The 19,295-nt window shown below is 45.9% G+C and overlaps 1 protein-coding gene across 1 annotated transcript; it reads left to right on the top strand.

The window, feature by feature from the left end:
- Positions 1-415: 415 nt before the first annotated feature.
- On the top strand, positions 416-6,975 carry LITAF (lipopolysaccharide induced TNF factor; the record flags this gene model as incomplete). Its single annotated transcript, XM_079719896.1, has 3 exons — positions 416-640; positions 3,472-3,628; positions 6,867-6,975. The coding sequence occupies exons 1-3, from the start codon at positions 421-423 to the stop codon at positions 6,973-6,975; spliced, it is 486 nt and encodes a 161-aa protein (XP_079576022.1). The 5' UTR covers positions 416-420.
- Positions 6,976-19,295: the final 12,320 nt, after the last annotated feature.

The following is a 19,295-nucleotide window of genomic DNA, read 5'->3' as shown; positions in this document are numbered from 1 at the left end:
CCCAGGCTTCTCATTACGGTGGCTTCTCTTGTTGCGGAGCACAGGCTCTAGAGCGCAGGCTCAGTAGTTGTGGCGCACAGGGTTAGTTGCTCCGCGGCATGTGGGATCTTCCCAGACCAGGGCTCGAACCCATGTCCCCTGCATTGGCAGGTGGATTCTTTTTTTTTTTTTTTTTTTGGCGGTACGCGGGCCTCTCACTGTTGTGGCCTCTCCCGTTGTGGAGCACAGGCTCCAGACGCGCAGGCTCAGTGGCCGTGGCTCGTGGGCCCAGCTGCTCCGCGGCATGTGGGATCTTCCCGGACCGGGGCACGAACCCATGTTCCCTGCATTGGCAGGCGGGCTCTCAACCACTGCGCCACCAGGGAAGCCCCTGTCAATTGAATTTCTGATCTGGTGTCTTCTGGTTTTGCTTTAGGTAAAATGTCTGCTCCAGGATCCTACCAGGCGGCTGCTGGACCTTCCTCGGTGCCAACTGCACCCCCATCCTATGAAGAGACAGTTTCTGTTAACAATTACTACCCCACACCTCCAGCACCCATGCCTGGGCCGGCCACGGGGCTCATGACGGGCCCGGATGGAAAGGGCATAAATCCGCCGGGGTACTACACCCAGCCAGTGCCCGTCCCCAATGCCAATGCAAGTACGTACGGCCTCCTGAGCCCCCTTACCTCTCCTTGGCCCTCAGCCCTGGGACTCCGTGAGAATCAGGAGAGTGGTCGTAGTGACTGTGCCCCAGAGTCTAAGCAAAGTGCCAGTCAGTCCAATTTTCCCCCTTGTCCTGAAATTTCACATCTAGTCTTGGGTTCCATGTCAGTGAGGCTTTTGGCTTTTCCATAATAAAGCACAGTTTATGAACTTTCCCACGTCCACCATAAACTGAGCCTCTGGTGCTTATCACAGAGGCACATCCAACCGTCCCAGAGAAATTTGGGAGTGGGAGTTTGCTTTTGGGGGCTCCTGCCCTTCCTGCTGAGGCTTGGCGGGAGAACCCCTGCCCCGAGGCCAGGGCTGGAGCAGGAGAGGGAGAGGATGCAGCCGTGAGTGGGGAATGGGTGAGCTGAAACCCACCCCCAGCCCAACATGAGTGCAGGTGACTCCCCTGCCTTCCAGCAGCTTCTTCATGTCCTTGCCCTTTGGTACTTCCTGCTGCCCGTCTGCACCCAGGTACGTAGGTGATTCAGTATTACAAGCAGCTCAGAGAGCGGGCCCGTGAGTCAGACTTCCTGGGTTCACCAGCCTCCTTGTGCCTCGGTTTCCCCATCTGTAAAATGGGGCCCATCAAGTAGCTACAACCGGCAGCTGTTAAGATTAGATAAGGTTCTATGAGTAATCATTGGATAAATGTGAACTATTGTTGTCATTGTGCTCAAGTGACTTTGACTCCTTGAGATGGAGGAGGACAAGATAACGACTTCAGACTATTTTAGATCACACTCTGATCAATAAATAACTCATTCTTGCACCCCAAATAACCCTTACTAAAATTTACGTGTAAGTGCTAAATTATGCTTTGATGCTGGTCTTCTGCAGGGGATGGGGGCGGGGGTGCTTTCTAGGTCTTTCTGGGAATATTGTCTGGTTAGCTCTGGGTAGCAGTTCATGTCCCCTAATACATAGATCACAGAAATGGCATCTCAATAACATAAAAAAGAACAGAAAAAAGTCACTTTGACAGAACTACGAGCTTAAACAACTTTGCCGAAAACCAAAAGAACGTGCTGAGCTCTGAGGGCTTTGTGATTTCCATCACCCTAGGTGCTCTTCTGATGCTTGTGGATGTCCACACATGTTTTTCACATAGTTTTCTCTTTTTAGCATGATTTCATATACTCACTGAGTATATCAATATGGTCCCCCGACTTGTAAAGAACTGGGCCAGTATCCCCTGGCTTGGTAAACGCCAGCCTTATTACTGGGCATTGGAGTTTGCTAAGGAGACCGTGTGAAATGCAGGCTTGTTTATGGAGGATTCACTCTGTACCAGGCACGGGGTGAGGTTCTTTTTTTTTTTTTTTTTTTTTAATTCTATTTTTTAATTTTTTATTTATTTATTTATTTATTTTTTGGGGGGTATGCGGGCCTCTCACTGTTGTGGCCTCTCCCGTTGCGGAGCACAGGCTCCGGACTCGCAGGCTCAGTGGCCATGGCTCACGGGCCTAGCTTCTCCGCGGCATGTGGGATCTTCCCGGATCGGGGCACGAACCCGTGTCCCCTGCATCGCCAGGCGGACTCTCAACCACTGCGCCACCAGGGAAGCCCGGGGTGAGGTTCTTTACTACCTTTGTCCCATTTAATCCTAGCAACAACCCTTATTATTCCATTTTTTTAAAAACAGCTTTATTGAGATAGAATTCCCATACCATAAAGTTCACTCTTTTAAAGTATACGATTCAGTGGTTTTAGCATATTCACAGAGCTCTGCAACCATTAGCACTAATTCCAGAACATTTCCATCACCCCAGAAAGAAACCCCTGTCACCCTCCATCCCCCCAGCCCCTGGCAACCACTAATCTATGGATGAAGAAAATTGAGGCTAAAACCCATCACATCACTGTTTCTGAAATTACCATCTGCAGACAACCTTCGTAGAACCACTCAAGAGCTTAAAAAGTGGTTTGGGGACCCTGCCCTAGACTTGCCGAATCAGACGGTCTTGAGGGCAGGACCAGGGAATCTGCATTCTTAATAAGCTCCACACTTGAGTCCGGAGACAGTTGAGTTTGAAAGCCTGGTGGAGCTGGGCCAAATCTCCTCCAGAAACACACAGTCCTTTCCCCCATCTCGTGTGTGGAGGTTTCCAGAGCCCCTCCAGTGGCAATTCTGGAAATCTGCCACTGTTTTCTCTTCTTCCCTTTTTGTCATTTTTCTCCCTCCTCACCCATCCCCTATTTTTTTTTATTGTGGTAAAATAACATAACATAAGATTGATTACCTTAAGCATTTCTCAGCGTACAGTTCAGTGGCATTAAGTATGTTCACGTTTTGGGGCAATCATCACCACCTTGCATCTCTTTTACATTATACAAAACAAACTCTATACCCATTAAATGGCAACTCCCCCTTCACTCCTCTCTCCCAGCCCCTGGCACCCACCATTCTACTTTTTATCTCTATGAATTCAACTACTCTAGGTGCCTCCTCTCTGTGGAATCAACAGTATTTGTCTTTTCGTGACTGGCTTGTTTCACTTAGCCCGATGCCCTTAAGGTCCATCCATGTTATAAGATGTGTCAGAATTTCCTTCCTTTTGAAGGCTGAATAATAACCTGTTGCATGGATGGACCACATTTTGTTCATCCATTCATTTATGAATGGGCGCTGGGTTGCTTCCACCTCTGGGCTCTTGTGAATAGTGCTCTCCTGAACATGGGTGAGCAAATATCTGTCGAGATCCTGCCTCTACTGTTTTGCATTTAATGAATGTCTTCCTCATTTACTGATTGGCCTGTTTGTTCTGTACCTTCCATCAGTTGCTGTGCAGACAGTCTACGTGCAGCAGCCCATCTCCTTTTTTGACCGCCCGGTCCAGATGTGTTGTCCTTCCTGCAACAAGATGATCGTGACTCGGCTGTCCTATAATGCCGGCGCCCTCACCTGGCTCTCCTGCGGGAGCCTGTGCCTTTTGGGGTAAGTCTGAGGTCCACTCAGACCCCGGGCTCTCCCGAATTCCTCTCTTGTAGGATTTCTCAGCCTCAGCACCTACTTCTGTGTTGTGGGGGCCTGTCCTATGCCCTGTAGGATGTTGAGCAGCATCCCTGGTCTCTACCCACTAGATGCCAGGAGCTCCCCTGCTCCCGTTGTCATAACCAGAAATCGTGCCCAGTTGAGAACCACTGCCCTTGAGCATATCAGCCCCTGGAAGCTGCTGTCCTATCATTTCTTAGACCACTCCCTGCGTGTAGGGACAAGCATAGCAGCCATTTGTATCTGTGTACAGCGATACCCTTGGGGATTTCTTTTTCTAGAATTTCATGACCTAATTAATAATGTTTGCTTGACTCTAAGAGGAGCTTTAAACAATCTGTACGTTAAAATATTTTATAGTCATCTCTTCAAAATTTCTTATCCTTTTAGGACCCCCAGTAGTTTTCTGTTGCCTACACAAGGAGAATGTGTAAATATTTATGTCTGCACCAAGGGTATTATGTTGAAAGAGATAATACTTTCTGTTCTGGGAGAAAGTTGAGGAAGCACCATTTAACTTTTTTTTTCCAAACAGATAAAGGCAGCCTCCTTATTCCTGGCCATGCAAGTCACTCAGAAAACCATAAGTGCTCCGTTTTCTTCCTCGAAGGAAACCGTGTTTGTGTGTTTCTTTTCAGAGGCCCTTGCCTGGCTCTTTCCTCATTATCTGCTCGTGACTTAGGTGGAGGGGGAATCATCGTTCTCTTTCTAATTTTGAAGAGAGGCTCAAAGCCCCTGAGAGCTTAATTAACTTCCTTGAGGACTTGCATTCAGTGGGGAAGAAAGGAGACAGAAAACATTACATAAAAACTCATCGTCCTTTGGACATTCCTGTTAAAACCAACTTTTGTCTTTGAAATCAGGGAAGGACAAAATGGAAACTTTTATCGAATATTGGCCTCTGACTTTCAAATTGAGGCAGCTTTTTCTATCCGTTCCTCCTTTTTAAATGCAGTACTCTGTGTTCAGATACTGCCTCTCACAGCTGTGTGGCTCTGGGCAAGTGACTTCACCTCTCTGTGCTCCAGTTTCCTTATCTGTCACCTGGGGTGTACTAATGCCCACCTCCGGGGGTGTTGAGGATAAAGTAGGTGGCTGTGTGTGCATTGCCTCTTGCAGCCATGCCCGCACTTGTCAGGCGGGAGGTTAGGATGATCTCTAAATGCGCTGGCTGCCCTTATTTGAACTCAGGTAAGCTTAGGCAATAGGAAATTCCATTCATGAGATAGTTTTCTCATCAGAATATTTCCTGATTCTGCTTTATATAAATCAGTGTCTTCCTGTAAAATGTTGATTTTTTTTTTTTTAAACTATGTTTTTTGGCAAACTTTGGTTGTAAGGTTGTGGGGTGTTTTCTGACACTGGCCAAGGCTCCAGCACCAGGTGTGTGTCCAGTGTTTCAGTTCAGCTCTGACACTACCTGGAGTTGGTGCAGACCCCACAGCTTAAGGGCTCAGTCCCACAGACTGCCCCCCACTTCAGATGCCAGGCACAAGTTGTTTGTCCCCTGTGCTTCTGACCGATCAGGGGTTCTGCTATCCCCTCTTCGGGTTTGATCATATGCTAGAATGAATGGCTCACAGAACTCAGAATGGCACTTTACTTACATTTACAGGTTTATCATACAGGAGACAGACAGATGGACAGCTAGGTGAGGAGGTAACAGGGCGAGATCCAGATAGGTCCTGAGTGCAGGGGCTTCTGTCCCCTTGGAGCTGGGGTACACCACCCTTCTGGCACATAAATGGCGGATTCACCAACCCAGAATCTCTCCAAATTAGCTGTTCAAGTGTTTTTAAAACCCAGTCCTCGGGGCTTCCCTGGTGGCGCAGTGGTTGAGAGTCCGCCTGCCGATGCAGGAGACACGGGTTCGTGCCCCGGTCCGGGAAGATCCCACATGCCGTGGAACAGCTGGGCCCGTGAGCCATGGCTGCTGAGCCTGCATGTCCGGAGCCTGTGCTCCACAACGGGAGAGGCCACAACAGTGAGAGGCCTGCGTGCCGCCAAAAAAAAAAACAAAACCCAGTCCTCAGCCCCCCATTCCACCCCAGAGGTCTGTAGTTGAGGTTGAAAGTTCCAGCCCTCTAGTCACTTGGTCTTTCTGGTGACCAGCCCATCCCAAGCCCGTCTAGGGATCCACCCTAGTCACCTCATTAGCATAAACTCAGGTGTGATTGAAAGGGGCTCTTTGTGAATAACAGAAGACACTCCCGTCACTCAGGAGTCCCACGGGTTTTGGAGCTCTGTGCTGGGAACCAAAGACCAAATATATTTCTTCTTACGCCTCAGGCTCTATGGAGGTCCTGCCTGCATGCGCTGATGATGGATTATGCAGGTTAAGAGACATGATTTGTGGAAATTTATATGATTGTTGCTGTGAGAAGCAGGCTCTCTGTATGGAAAAGTGATCAGTCCAAGACAGGAGTCAGCAAACTACAGCCCAGGGGCCAAATCCAGCCTATTTTAAGTTCTATTGAAACACATCACGCCCTTTATTTACAGATTATCCGTGGCTGCTTTCATGCTCCAATGACAGAACAAGACCCATGTAGCCTGAAATACATACTCTCTGGCCCTTTACAAAAGAAGTTCACCGATTCCAATCTAACACTTTGAAAGATGCCTAAATGTCCCAAGACTTGATAATACACCCAGACCAGTCTGTCTGTGAGAGCAGCCTTGGCAATGGCTGGGGTCTTAGTTCCCCAGGGCTGCCATAACAAATTGCCACAAACCTGGTGGCTTAAAACAATAGGAATTTATTCTCTCACCATTCTGGAAGCCAGAAGTCCAAAATCAAGGTGCCATGCTCCTTCCGAAGGCTCTAAGGGCAGAATCCTTCCTTGTCTCTTCTAGCTTCTGGTGGTCCAGGTGTTCTTTGGCTGTGGTGCATCACTGCAGTCTCTGCCTCTGCTTTACGTGGGCTTTGTCCCTCTCTGTATTTCTGTGTGTCCTTTTCTCTTCTTATCAAGATCCCGGTCTTGGAGTTTAAGGAGCCCACCCTCATAATCCAGGAAGATCCCATCTTGGGATCCTTAATTACATCTGCAAAGACCCTTTTTCCAAATAAGGTCACATTTATAGGTTCCAGTGATTAAGACTCCGACATATCTTTTTGGCGGCTATCATCCAAACGACTACAGTCTGTAACACTCTCCATGTGTGGCCTTTTTTGTTCTAGGTGCATTGCAGGCTGCTGCTTCATCCCTTTCTGTGTGGACGCCCTGCAGGATGTGGACCACTACTGTCCCAACTGCAAAGCTCTCCTGGGCACCTACAAGCGTTTGTAGGACTCAGCCAGACCTGAAGGGAGCCGTGTGCTGCAGGAAGGCCTTTCCGACTCTCACCCAGCCCCGCCCCTGGTGAAGGCTCCATTTTGGTGGTCTCATCTCTCCAGGGTCTCCACCTTCGTGTCTTCTTTTGGGGGGAAAATATCGCAAAAATAACACACCTCCAAACCCCAGAAATTGCTGCTTGGAGTCGTGCACAGGACATGCAAAGACATTCTCCTTGAGTGCTGGTTCAAGGGTTTCCTGCCTCCCCGTCTGTGACCCCAAGTCATCCCATCCAACTGTGATCATTGTCCCGTCTGAGTATCTTCTGGTGATTGGCCACTGATTTTTTTGCCTCAGTGGGCCTTTCTCTTGGTGGTCTCAAACTGAGAAGCCCCAGATTGCCTTATTTTTTAAACTGTTCTGGCCCCAGTACGGCTGAACCAACCTTTAGTGCCTACCGTCATAGCCATCTGTTTCCACTTCTGATGACAAAAATCTTGCCTTACAGTTTAAGGGCTTGGCTTTCAGATTCTGTAACTGTAGGCTTTTAAATAGCACACAAATTCACTTTAATTTCTTAATTCGTTTTTAAGTACAGGGAGGGGTTATTCACACCCATCAGACACATAGCCATGAGGTCATAAACGCAGGCTAGGAATAGAAGGCTGGATCTTTTCACTGATCTGCCTTCTTTGGACCAGATCCTCTTTGGACCAGCCACTTTCCATGAAGAGCTTTTTTTTTTTGGTGGAGGAATTGTTTGTATTAACAGTTTTTGTGACCTCCTTTTGGTCTTAAACACCTTTGAACATAATTTTGAAAGGAGGGATTTATAGAACTGTTTTCCCTAACCATATGACTCGTATCATTTTCCCATTTGCCAATGCACTCTCACTTTTTTTTTTTTTTTTTCCTTAACAGAAAAAGTAACGGGGATAATTTCATCCACTGCCTTTACTTGGGTTTAGTGTTGTTCCTAAAGACCTCCATAATGGAACTCTTAAAGCGGGTCCCCTTTTGGGTTCCTGGTGGATATTTGGAAAGACAAAGGAAAGCGTGTTTGAGCACGTCTGAGTACCATGGTGCTGAAAAGTGTGGGGACCTGACTGTTTCAAAGGCATCTGAAGTCTGGATTTTATTTTTCAGAAATCAATTTGTTGTATAACATCTGAAGACATGATTTCTAGGACTGAAGCAGCAAGCCAGAGTTCTCTGTATGCTGCTGTGTCATCTTTGAAATCAAGACAAAGCTGGGCTCGACTTTGAAGAGTCCCCGTTTTGATAATAAATAGGCACAGGGAATGCATGTGAATAATATTATGTAGAAATCAAGCCTAGGTCTTGATCGAAAATCTGTATATTGGTTCAAAATTATAGTCATAACCCATTGATTCAGCTTATTCATTTGATGTTTCGAAAGTTCCAGTAATCATTTTTGCAATGATTATGGATACTACATAGTACTTTGGTGTTATCTGCTTTTCAAAAATAAAGTCTTTTGTTCACTCTGTGAACTATTCATCAATTCTTACGGTGTGAAGAAAGGTCTCATGTTGTGTTTCCAGCCATTGGTACAAAGAACCCTTTATTTGTTCCATAACAGTAGAAAATCCTTCATGATAAAAACTACAGACTTGCTGAATATCCCCTGATGTCAAGATGACCGATGTTGAGTTGGGTGGATAGCTAGCGAGTCAGATTTGAACATTAGGCTGTTGGAACCCAACAGGCGTCATCAGTGGCAGCAAGCCATAGCTTTCAAGTTCTAATAAAATGCACAGAAGAAAGCCGTCCTCATTCATGCTCCGAACAAAACATGCTTTGTTAATTGATCCGGGTAGATGTGAGATGCTAGAAGGAGGGCATTGTAACTCGCCGGGAATATGAATGTCACCCTCTTTTCCTACCTGGTGATAAAGCTTCATTTTGGAAGGTGCCGGAAAACATGCCACCTTGGTGTGACTTTTTCATTTAAACCCTAACTTCTGGTCTTAAAAAATCGCCACTCAGCCTATCCTGAGCATGTGTTTTTCTTGCATTTGACAAAATGGAAGGCCATGCATATTTAGCAGTTTTGCTCAGATGGTGGCATATAAATGGTCTCAAGCTGTTATCAATTACATATGCAGAGTCTTCAAAACAAGAGCCCTATTTCGAGGACCGTAACATATATATATATATATATATATATATATATTCTGGGAAACTTTAAAAATAACATCAGATGCCTGGAGCATGAAGTGTTTGTCAGACATTCTATTTTATTCTTTGAAATACGGGCTTATTCATATATTTTTACAAATTAAAAGGCTCTTTTGTTCTTCCCCTGTTTGTTGGGGACTTTGGAGTTTGTTGCAAACACTGAATCACATTCAATTAATGTGAGAGCTTTATTTTATATCTACTTGGACCTCAAAGAAGAATATTTACCAATTTCAAACCCAAGATGGCTGTACATCTTATATACTGTTAGTCCATCAAGGCCTTGTACACATACAAGTGTTGGTTTGTGTCTTGATATCAAAAAGAATTCAGTTTTTGCATCTGTTTAAGCCAACTTTGAGCACATGACTGATTCCTGGCTGACCACAACATTACCCATGAAAATGTTTTCTCTGGGACAACTGGCTTCCCAGTTGCTACCGAGAACACTTCTATTGGGCCCTGAACTGTTTATAAATGTGGCTTCATATACTCACACACAATTTGGCCTGTTTTCTCCCCAGTGACAAACCTCTCGTGTTTGGGATATTAAAATCCTCTGAATTTTGAGCTCAAAGATCTCTGTTTAGGAGTAAGTGTAGACGTTGGAATTTTACTTACAAAATTCTGATTTGCATTTTGGATCCTATTAAAGTTATCTCCTGCATTTATGACTCAGATGTTTATAATGAGTCGTCTGTTTTTCATGGGCACACCAGTGAATTGAAAGTAGATCCAGCAAGGGCGATGAAAGAGAGAAACCCAGAGTTTTTTTTTTTTTTTTTTTTTTTTTTTTTTTTTTTTGTCTTAAGAATTTTAAAGAAACAAGAATCTGAGGCTTGGAAAGATTTAAAAAAAGAAGGAAGAAAAAAGTTCATGGCCAAGTATACAGTCTAGTGCATTTAACTGTTTTGTGACTGTTCTCTGCAGTATTAGGTTCCTAATGTTCACACGTTGAAATACCTTTTTTTCCCCCTTTTAAATATTTTTTAGAGCAGTTTTAGGTTCATAGCAAAATTGAGCAGAAGGTACAGAGAGTTCTCATACATCCCCTGTCCACACATGTGCACAGCCTCCCCATCATCAGCATCCCCTACATTTGTTACAATTGATGAACCTGCATTGACATCTGATCACCATCAAAAGTCCATAGTTGGCGTTAGGGTTCACTCCTGGTGGTGTACATTTCTGTGTGTGTGTTTATTTTTATTTATTTTTTTGGCCATGCCTCTCAGCTTTTGGGATCTTAGTTCCACGATCAGGGATTGAACTCAGGGCCACGGCAGTGAAAGCCCTGAGTCCTAACCACTGGACCGCCTCATTCTGTGTGTTTGGGCAAATGTATAATGACATGTATCCACCATCATAGCATCATACCAAATAATTTCACTGCCCTAAAAGTCTGTGTGTTGCCTATTCATCCCTCCCTCCCCACTAGCCCCTAGCCACTGATCTGACTGGCTCCATAGTTTTGCCCTTCCCAGAATGTCATACAGTTGGAATCATGCAGAGTTGGAAACATATATACAGAATCATAGCCTTTTCAGATTAGCTTCTTTCACTTAGCAATACGCATTTAAGGTTCTCCATGTCTTCTCATGGCTGGGTAGCTCATTTCTTTACTATTCAGATAATATCCCTTTGGATGTGCCATACATGTAAGTACCGATTCTGTTCTTAGTACTGCGATGTCTCAGTGATGTTGTACCTGGTTTCCCAAACGGGCAAAATCAATGTAGCTCGTGTGTCCAACGTCAGTGTCATCAGAGAGCACAGTATTGTTTGTGAAACCTTTGTTTATATAGTTGTATATGTGTTGGGGGGGTTACCGGGCTCAGCTTTGGCTGCCCGTTGCTCAAGAATCCAATACTGAGAGACAAGTGTTGGGTAAAAGTAAAGATAGCTTTATTGGGGAATCTGGCAATCCTGGGGAGAAGGTGGACTCATGACCCAAAGAACCAACTCCCCACTGTCAGTCGGGGGCAAGAGCTTTTAAAAGGGTGTTTCAGGGTTGGGGGAGGGGGCTACGTGCAGAACAGCACAGTCACCTCCAACAGTCCCTTTGAAATTAGTCGTGTGGTGGCCTGATCAGCATCATCATGGTTGTTTTAGGTACAGTTCATCTTTAATTCCAGAGTTGGTTTGTTGTGAGGCCAGTTCTCAGAACTGTGTAAGATGGAGCAGCTTGTGTGATGGCTGCAGTCTGGTCATCATGTAGTTAACTTCTCCCACCTGGTGGGGGTTTTAGAATCTGCAAAACAGCTCAAAGGATATGGCTCGGAATATTGTTGATAGCCCTTGAGGAGAAACTAAATGTCCTTGACTTCATTTAATGGCTAAACTATTATTATTGGATTGGCCAAAAAGTTCGTTTGGGTTTTTCCGTGACATCTTATGGAAAAACCCAAACGAACTTCTTGGCCAACCCAATATTTTGTCTTGTTTGATTATTTTCCTTTGCTTCTGTATTTGCTCACTTCTCTGATTAAATTTATTCCTTGGCTAAAGTTTTTCTATATACAAGAGGCAGGTGGAGGACATGAGGGGTAGTCCTGGGAAGATTGCTCTGTTACAGGGGGTTCACAGTGCAAAGTGAGTGCCAAGGGCAACATCTGGGAACCTCTGGTCTGGCACATGTGTGGCTTTCATGTATCACTGATTGACTCCTGCTGTATTCAAGGCATTGTATAGCTTGGATACCAGACACAGCCCTGCCTGGGAAAAGTGAGCACTGGGCCTAGAACTACCCTGCCAACATTTCTGGTGGCTTCTTTATTTTTTGTTTTAAGCTAAAATTCATATAACATTATTTTTTTGTAATTTTTATTTTATATTGGAGTATAGTTGATTTACAATGTTGTGTTAGTTTCACTTGTATAGGAAAGTGATTCAGTTATACATATACATACATCTATTTTTTTTCAGATTCTTTTCCTATATAGGTTATTACAGAATATTGAGTAGAGTTCCCTATGCTATACAGTAGGTCCTTGTTGATTGTCTATTTTATATATAGTTGTGTGTATATGTCAATCTCAACCTCCATCATGTAACATTAAAGTGTATAATTCAGTGACATCTGGTGGATTCAGGGGGTTGTGCAGCCATCACTTGTATCGAGTTCCAAAACACTTCCATCAGTCCAACGTAAAACTCCATACCCATTAAGCAGTCACTAGTCATTCCTCCTCCCCCAGCACCTGGCAGCCACCAATTTGCTTCTATTTTTTTGGATTTATCTATTCTGGACATTTCAGATACATGTAATCATAATATGTGACATTTTGTGTCAGGCTTGTTTCACTGAGCATCATGTTTTTGAAGTTCATCCACAGTGCAGCATGTGTCAGGGCTTCATTCCTTTTAGTGGCTGAATAATATTCCATTGTATGGATATGCCAGATTTTGTTTATCATTTTATTTATGCATGGCCCATTTGAGTCATTTCCACCTTTTGGTGATTGTGAATAAGGCTGCCCTGATCATTTGTTTACCAGTTATTATGAGAGTATGTTTACAGTCCTCTTGGGTACATACATACAAGTAGAATTGCTGGGTCACATGGTAATTCAGTTTAACTCTTTGAGGAGCTGCCCGATGGCTTCTTAAAGAAATGTGTCCTATTGTAAAGCCACATCTGGCACAGGCTACCACTCGAAACTGCCCTGCCCTGGAGAATTCTGCCCTCTTCTGCAGTGAGAGCTGTTTGGAGCAGCCTGGTGGCAACAGAGCTGGATTTGGAGCAGGAAGACCTGCTCCCCGGGCTGTCCTGCCCAGACTCCTCAGCTGATCTGAACCCCATTCAATCCTCTGGGGCTCCCACTGAGCCTGAAAAATGAGGAGGGTTGGATGGTGCATCTCAGCCCCTCTGAGTGGACCCTCTAAGGTGTTCAACTGTTTGTCCTTTGTTTACCTGTATGCCCAGCTTGGGATACAGCAGTAAAGTGGGAAACACTGTCCTCTCCCTCATGGAATTGATGGTAGAAGGGGAGAGAGAGACACCAAAGAAGAAAACCTAACATTTCCAACCTGTTACAAACCAGGAGGGAAAAGTGCAGGAAAACAGCGTACAGTAAGTCCCCTACATACGAATGAGTTCTGTTCCGAGAGCGTGTTTGTAAGGCATCTTGCGAGCATTGAAGATGTTATGTCCAATCATTATTATTATTACTGCTATTTGTTATCAGAGAACAGAGAAATGCTGTCCCCCCAGGTCAGCTGCTTGGAGAGTAAGGCTTTGGGGTCCTTTGTTCCTTTAGACTACTCTGCAGGGGGTGATTTGCCAGTGGCCTTACAAGATCCCTCTTGAACTCTAGGTCCACTCTAAACAATAGCTCTTCTCTTAATTGGGAGGCTGGTGTCAGCGGTTCAGACCCTAAAGTCACACACCTGGTCTTATGTCCTGCCTCAGCCATTTATTCACTGTGTGACTATGGGTGAGATTCTTAACCTCTCTGGGCCTCACTTTCCACTTCCATAAAATGACATGATAAATAGAACCCATGTTCCAGGTTGACTGACCCTTGTGTGGGCCATGAGGTGGGCATCATCAAACCTACAACTGAGGGAGAATGTGGAGGTGGGGGGGTGGTCCTAGGAAACGGATCCTGGGGGCACAAGGGTCTAATTTCTGGGATCATCTCAACGGGATGAAGCTAGGCCTTTTGAGTATAAGATGGCAAGCTGTAGGAGTGAATAAAGCCCTGGAGGTGGGTTTGAGTCTGGGGAGGGTTCTGGTTACTGCTCTTTATTTACTGCTTCCTGAAGTGGGAATTAAATGCACTACTTGGCTCAAGTCTGGACATCTAACTAGATGTTCTGAGGTTTCTTCAAACTCTGTAGTTGATGGATAATTTCATCTTTGTCTTATTGGGATCGTACTGGAATTTGTTTTTTTTTTTTGCAGTACATGGGCCTCTCACTGTTGTGGCCTCTCCCGTTGCGGAGCACAGGCTCCGGACGCGCAGGCTCAGCGGCCATGGCTCACGGACCCAACCGCTCCGCGGCATGTGGGATCCTCCCGGACTGGGGCACGAACCGTGTCCCCTCCATCAGCAGGCGGACTCTCAACCACTGCGCCACCAGGGAAGCCCTGTACTGGAGTTTTTAACCTACACCTAAACATCATGACAGAAATGGGTTGTTTATAGTTTCATTCATTCATTCATCCTGCTCTTGTGGATTTCAGGTGGTGATAAGTTCTGTGAAGTATGTAAAACAAGGTAACGGGACAGTCACAGAGATGGGAGGTGAGGTAGAGCGGCCAGGGCAGGCTTCACTGAGGAGGTGGTATTTGAGCTCAGACCTGAATGACAAGCTGAATCCACACACACACAGAGTATTTCAGGAAGTGGGGACAGTGAGTGCAAAGGCCCTGGGGCAGGCAGAACTTGGTGTGTTGAGGAATGGAGAAAAATAGAGGACGGTCAGCACATAGTGAGTGGAGAAAGGAGGAGGAGCTGAGGCTGTGGTGGGAAGCAGAGGGCAGATGGTGCAGGCTTGTGGAACGCCAGTCAGAGGCCTGGGTTTTATTCAGATCACAATGGGAAAGACAGTGGACTACTCAACAATACAAAGGAACCAACTATTGATGCATGCGACAACATGGATGAGTCTCAGAACAAATATGCTGAGTGTAAGAAGCAAGACAAAAAAGGAGTGCATGGTGTATGATTCCATTTATATGAAATTCTAGAAACCACGAACTAATCAGTGTTTGCCTGGATAAGGGAAGGATGACCAAGGGGGCAAGGAAACTTTTGGGGCTGATGGATTCATTCACTATTTTGATTAGTGGCTGTGGTTTGTTTGTTGGACACATATGTTAAAACTGATCATACCGTACTTCTTAAATATGTGCAGTTTGCAATTCGTTGCTTACATGTCAACGAAGCTGGGAAAGATTTGGGAAGCCGCTAGTGGATTTCAGTGGTGAGAGGACATGATCTGGTTCAGCGAACAGACCTGGGGCAGAAGCCTGGGTTGCAGCAGGGCCTGGGGATGCTGCTCAGGCAGAGAGGAGGGTGGAGGGGTCCCCGTGAAGCAGGCGGAGCTCAGCTTCAAGGAATTCAGACCCAGGTGCCCCTTCTGATCCAGCTGTTGAGTAAAAGGAGACCTTGCAAATTCACCTTTTCAAGAGATGAGTATACATTTGAAGCCCATTTATTAAAATCTCATTTTACTCCTCAATGAAACAGAATTGTTTTCCCTGGGTTGTTTGACAGACAGCTGTGGCTGTGAGTTCTGTGAAGGCAGGACTCAGTCAGGCGGAGTCCTTGCTGGGGCCACAGTGCCCAGCACAGGTGTTGGCACGTGCCAGATGCTCGGTGAATATTTCAAATGAAGACATGAATGAATGATTGAAAGCTTATATCGAGTAAGGCAGCTTCAAAGGGCAACCCTCCGGGCTTCCCTGGTGGCGCAGTGGTTGAGAGTCCGCCTGCCGATGCAGGGGACACGGGTTCGTGTCCTGGTCCAGGAGGATCCCACATGCCGTGGAGCGGCCGGGCCCGTGAGCCATGGCCACTGAGCCTGCGCATCCGGAGCCTGTGCTCCGCAATGGGAGAGGCCACAACAGTGAGAGGCCTGCGTACCGCAAAAAAAAAAAAAAAAAAAAGGGCAACCCTCCTGTGTGTCCTAATCCGTAGCCGCCTTCATTCCCAGACCAGATGGTACAACTCTCGGCCCTTCAAAGTTATTGAAAGCAAGGACAGGCTCAGTGTGACCCCTCAGCTCTCCTTAACCAGTGGGAGAAAGTGGGCTGAGGGTTTCCTGCAACAGGCCTGGAAGTTCTGAAGAGAACAGGGTACCCGCTTCACCTCTAACTTGCTGTGTGACTGTGAGCAAGTCACTGTGCCTCTCTGGGCCTTCTCTTCTGAAAATGGGGGTTGAAAGTATCACCTCCTGAGGTCCTCGCGAGCTCCATCTATTCCTTCATCCATTCACTCAAGAAACATCCTGTGATTCTAAAGTTTAAAACCAAAAAAAGGACGTCCAGATCACCCTTGTTAACCAGAAAGTGAAAAATCCCCAGGACGTTCGCATTCCTAGAGCATTGCTGTTGAGGTTTTGTTATACTTTTCCTGGACTTGGTTTTGCTGAATTAGTGAAGCGGTATTGGGAAAGAGAATACAATAGCGTTCAAATTAATAAGCGTCCTGGCCGCCAACAGCTCCAGCCTTTATGTCTCAGACCCTATGCCCCTCATTGTTTTATTTTTGCCCCGTGTTTTAATGCACACCTGTTTGGGAGTAGACTGACAGCAAGGTCAGAGAGTCACTTTTGGTGTCAGGCACGATAATAAATTCTGAACAATTCACACGGGAAGAAGCCTGGGGTCATAGGAAGTCAACCGGACAGGAGTCAAGCAACCTGGTCCCCACCCCAAATCTGCCTCCTCTGTAGTCGTGTGACCCCACTTGAAGTGTGACCCCTTCTCCTCTCCAGCCCCTGGGCCTCAATTTTCTAGGCTGGATCAGAGTATCTTTCAGGAGCCTCAACAAGGTGAAATGACAAAATCAGCTGCATAAGGGGTCAGCAGGTGACATTTGTGAGTGAAGCGGGACTAGTGTGTGATGATGGGGGTGGTGGGGACTGTGGCAAAATGAATGCTGCAAGCTCAGTATATCAGCTACAGGGGGAGTATGCAAGCAGGGTAACCAGATACTTTTGTAGTGATTGTATTTTGGGGGAGGGGCACCTCATCCTCTCAAATTATCAAGTCATTCTGATGTTTTCATCTGCTTAGGGGGCGGCCTTTAGGTTTCACTGCCTGATGAGTCTGAAAACTGTGTTAGGAAAGTTCATTTCTGTCCTGTGTCTTTATGTGATTTCATTTGCTCTGTCTCCCTCTCTGGGGGGGAATCCCTGGATGCCTTCCATTTTCTTTGGAAGAGTGAAACCTAATCCTTTTTTATTTTTTTTGAAACCTAACCCTTTACTCTAGCTCTTGTCCCCGGATTTCCTGTTGATAACCAGGAAGGGCAAGGCTGACTTCAAGTAAGTGGGTGGATTCCAGGTGGGTGTGGTCAGCAGAAATTGTTCCATCTGCCCGGTGGGCCACAGGGTTTTCCCAGGCGTCTGCCGGTGATCGCCTCTCCAACCTGAGCTCATCTGAGCATCCCCAGCAAGGACACTGTGGAGAAAGGGAAAGTGAAACATTTGACAATCACTTTTTCTTTCAGTGGGGATTGGTTTTTTTTTGCTTTGTTCTAGGGCTGGGGGCTGTTCCAGCAGACAGAACCGGGAAGGGAGCATGAGGTAAAAAAAATGCTCACAGCTCTTTAGGGTTGTTTTCTAAGCCATAATTTGCATTTCTTGTTCATGTCTGAAATTAAAGTAGTAGAAAAAAAAAAAAGCTTATCATAAGCCTGATGGGGAGGTGGTGGGTTGAGGTCTCCCCTTTCTGCACATGCTTGAACTTGAAACTCTTAGCACAACAAGGAGCTCCCGGCAGCTGGGGGGACGGGGGTGTGGGGGAGGGGTGGTGGCTCTGAACTCATCGGCTTCATCAGCTGAATCTGATCACTGCTGCCTGTGATGATGTGATTTAGGGATTCTTTCCCTAGTTTCGCTGAGGGCCTGTCTTTTTTTTTTTTTTTTTTAGTTGAAGTATATATAGTTGATTTACAGTTAGTTTCAGGTGAACAACATAGTGATTCAATAGATTATACTCCACTTAATGTTATTATAAAATGTTGGCTACATTCCCTGTGCTGTCCTGTATATCCTTGTAGCTTATTTATTTTAGGCTTAGTAGCTGGTACCTCTTGATCCCCTACCCCTATCTTACCCCTCCCCACTTCCCTCTCCCCACTGGTAACCACTAGTTTGTTCTCTACATCTGTGAGTCTGTTTCTGTTTTGTTATATTCTTTTGTTTACTTTTTTAAATTCACACGTAAGTTGTGGTTGTATTGGTTTACCTTTCCTTACCTTGTTGTTTTTCTAACTAGATATCTTCCTCCTCACTTTATCTTCTTCCTGCCTTCTGGCCTAAAGTCTTATTTTTTTAATTAATTAATTTTTTTGGGGGGGGCACGCCATGTGGCGTGTGGGATCTTAGTTCCCTGAACAGGGATCGAAACCGAGCTCCCTGCACTGCAAGTGCAGAGTCTTAACCATGGACCCCCAGGGAAGTCCCTGTCCTAAAGTCTTAGATTAGCTCAGGCCTTCATCAATGACCAGATCTCGTGTGTGAGCATACGTGTGTGTGTGTGTGTGTTGGTGCACAGCCTCTGTGAGAGTACACGGGGGTCTGGACTTGTGTGTGTGTCTGGGTGTGTCTGTAGATGTTTGCTGAGGGATGGTTCTAGGTGTCTGTGATGTGTGTCTCTGTAGCCACTGTGAGTGGCTCTGTGTGTGTGTGTGTGTCCCTGGGTATTTGCAGGAGAAAGAGAAGTGACAGAGCTACTTGGAGCTGCGTTTCCCTCCAGAGCTCCCTGAAGATGGCTTCAGTCCCTCAGCTTGGGAGGCCTCCAAGGACTTCAAGCCAACCAACCCAGCGGGAGAATGGCTGTCACCTAGCTGATCTCAGGGACTAAGGGGTGAGAATGATCGTTCTTCTTCCACTCCCTACATGTAAGCTGCTTGGAATACTGCATGGGTGTGGACACCCTGGCCTCCCCTACCTTGTCATCACTTCCCATGGTAGGGGGTGACTCCAGTTTGGAAAGACTTATTGAAACCTCCACAGCACGACCAGGCCTGGCCTGCATTCAGCCTGGGCTGGGGGAGTATTTATAAAACTCCCCAATCTGGCCACACCCCAGACCAACTGGATCAGAATCTCCGAGGCTGCAACAAAGCCCAGGGCTGATTTCCCCACTGGGCACCTGGAGCCCATGATATTTTTAGGGACCCAGGGAAATGCTTGATTTTTAAATTTTTTTAATGAGGAGGGAAAAGCCTGTATAAAATAATAACGAATATATAATAATGAATCCAACCTGGATTATATTCCTCTTTCTATCAACGCAGCCTTAAAATACACTTTTGAATATATTTTTAAGGAGGGAGGGGCCCAGGGAAGTCCTCACATGGCTCCAGGTTGCAGGCCCTGGTCTACCATTGACATGATAGACTCAATCGTGCCTCCCTTCTTTCAGTAAAGGTTTATTGGGTGTGTAATGTGTA

The sequence above is a fragment of the Hyperoodon ampullatus genome, assembly GCF_949752795.1.
Source record: "Hyperoodon ampullatus genome assembly, chromosome: 14".
Taxonomy (NCBI): Eukaryota; Metazoa; Chordata; class Mammalia; order Artiodactyla; family Ziphiidae; genus Hyperoodon; species Hyperoodon ampullatus.
The sequence above is the reverse complement of the archived record's forward strand: the minus strand, read 5'-3'. Positions and strand labels throughout refer to the sequence as shown.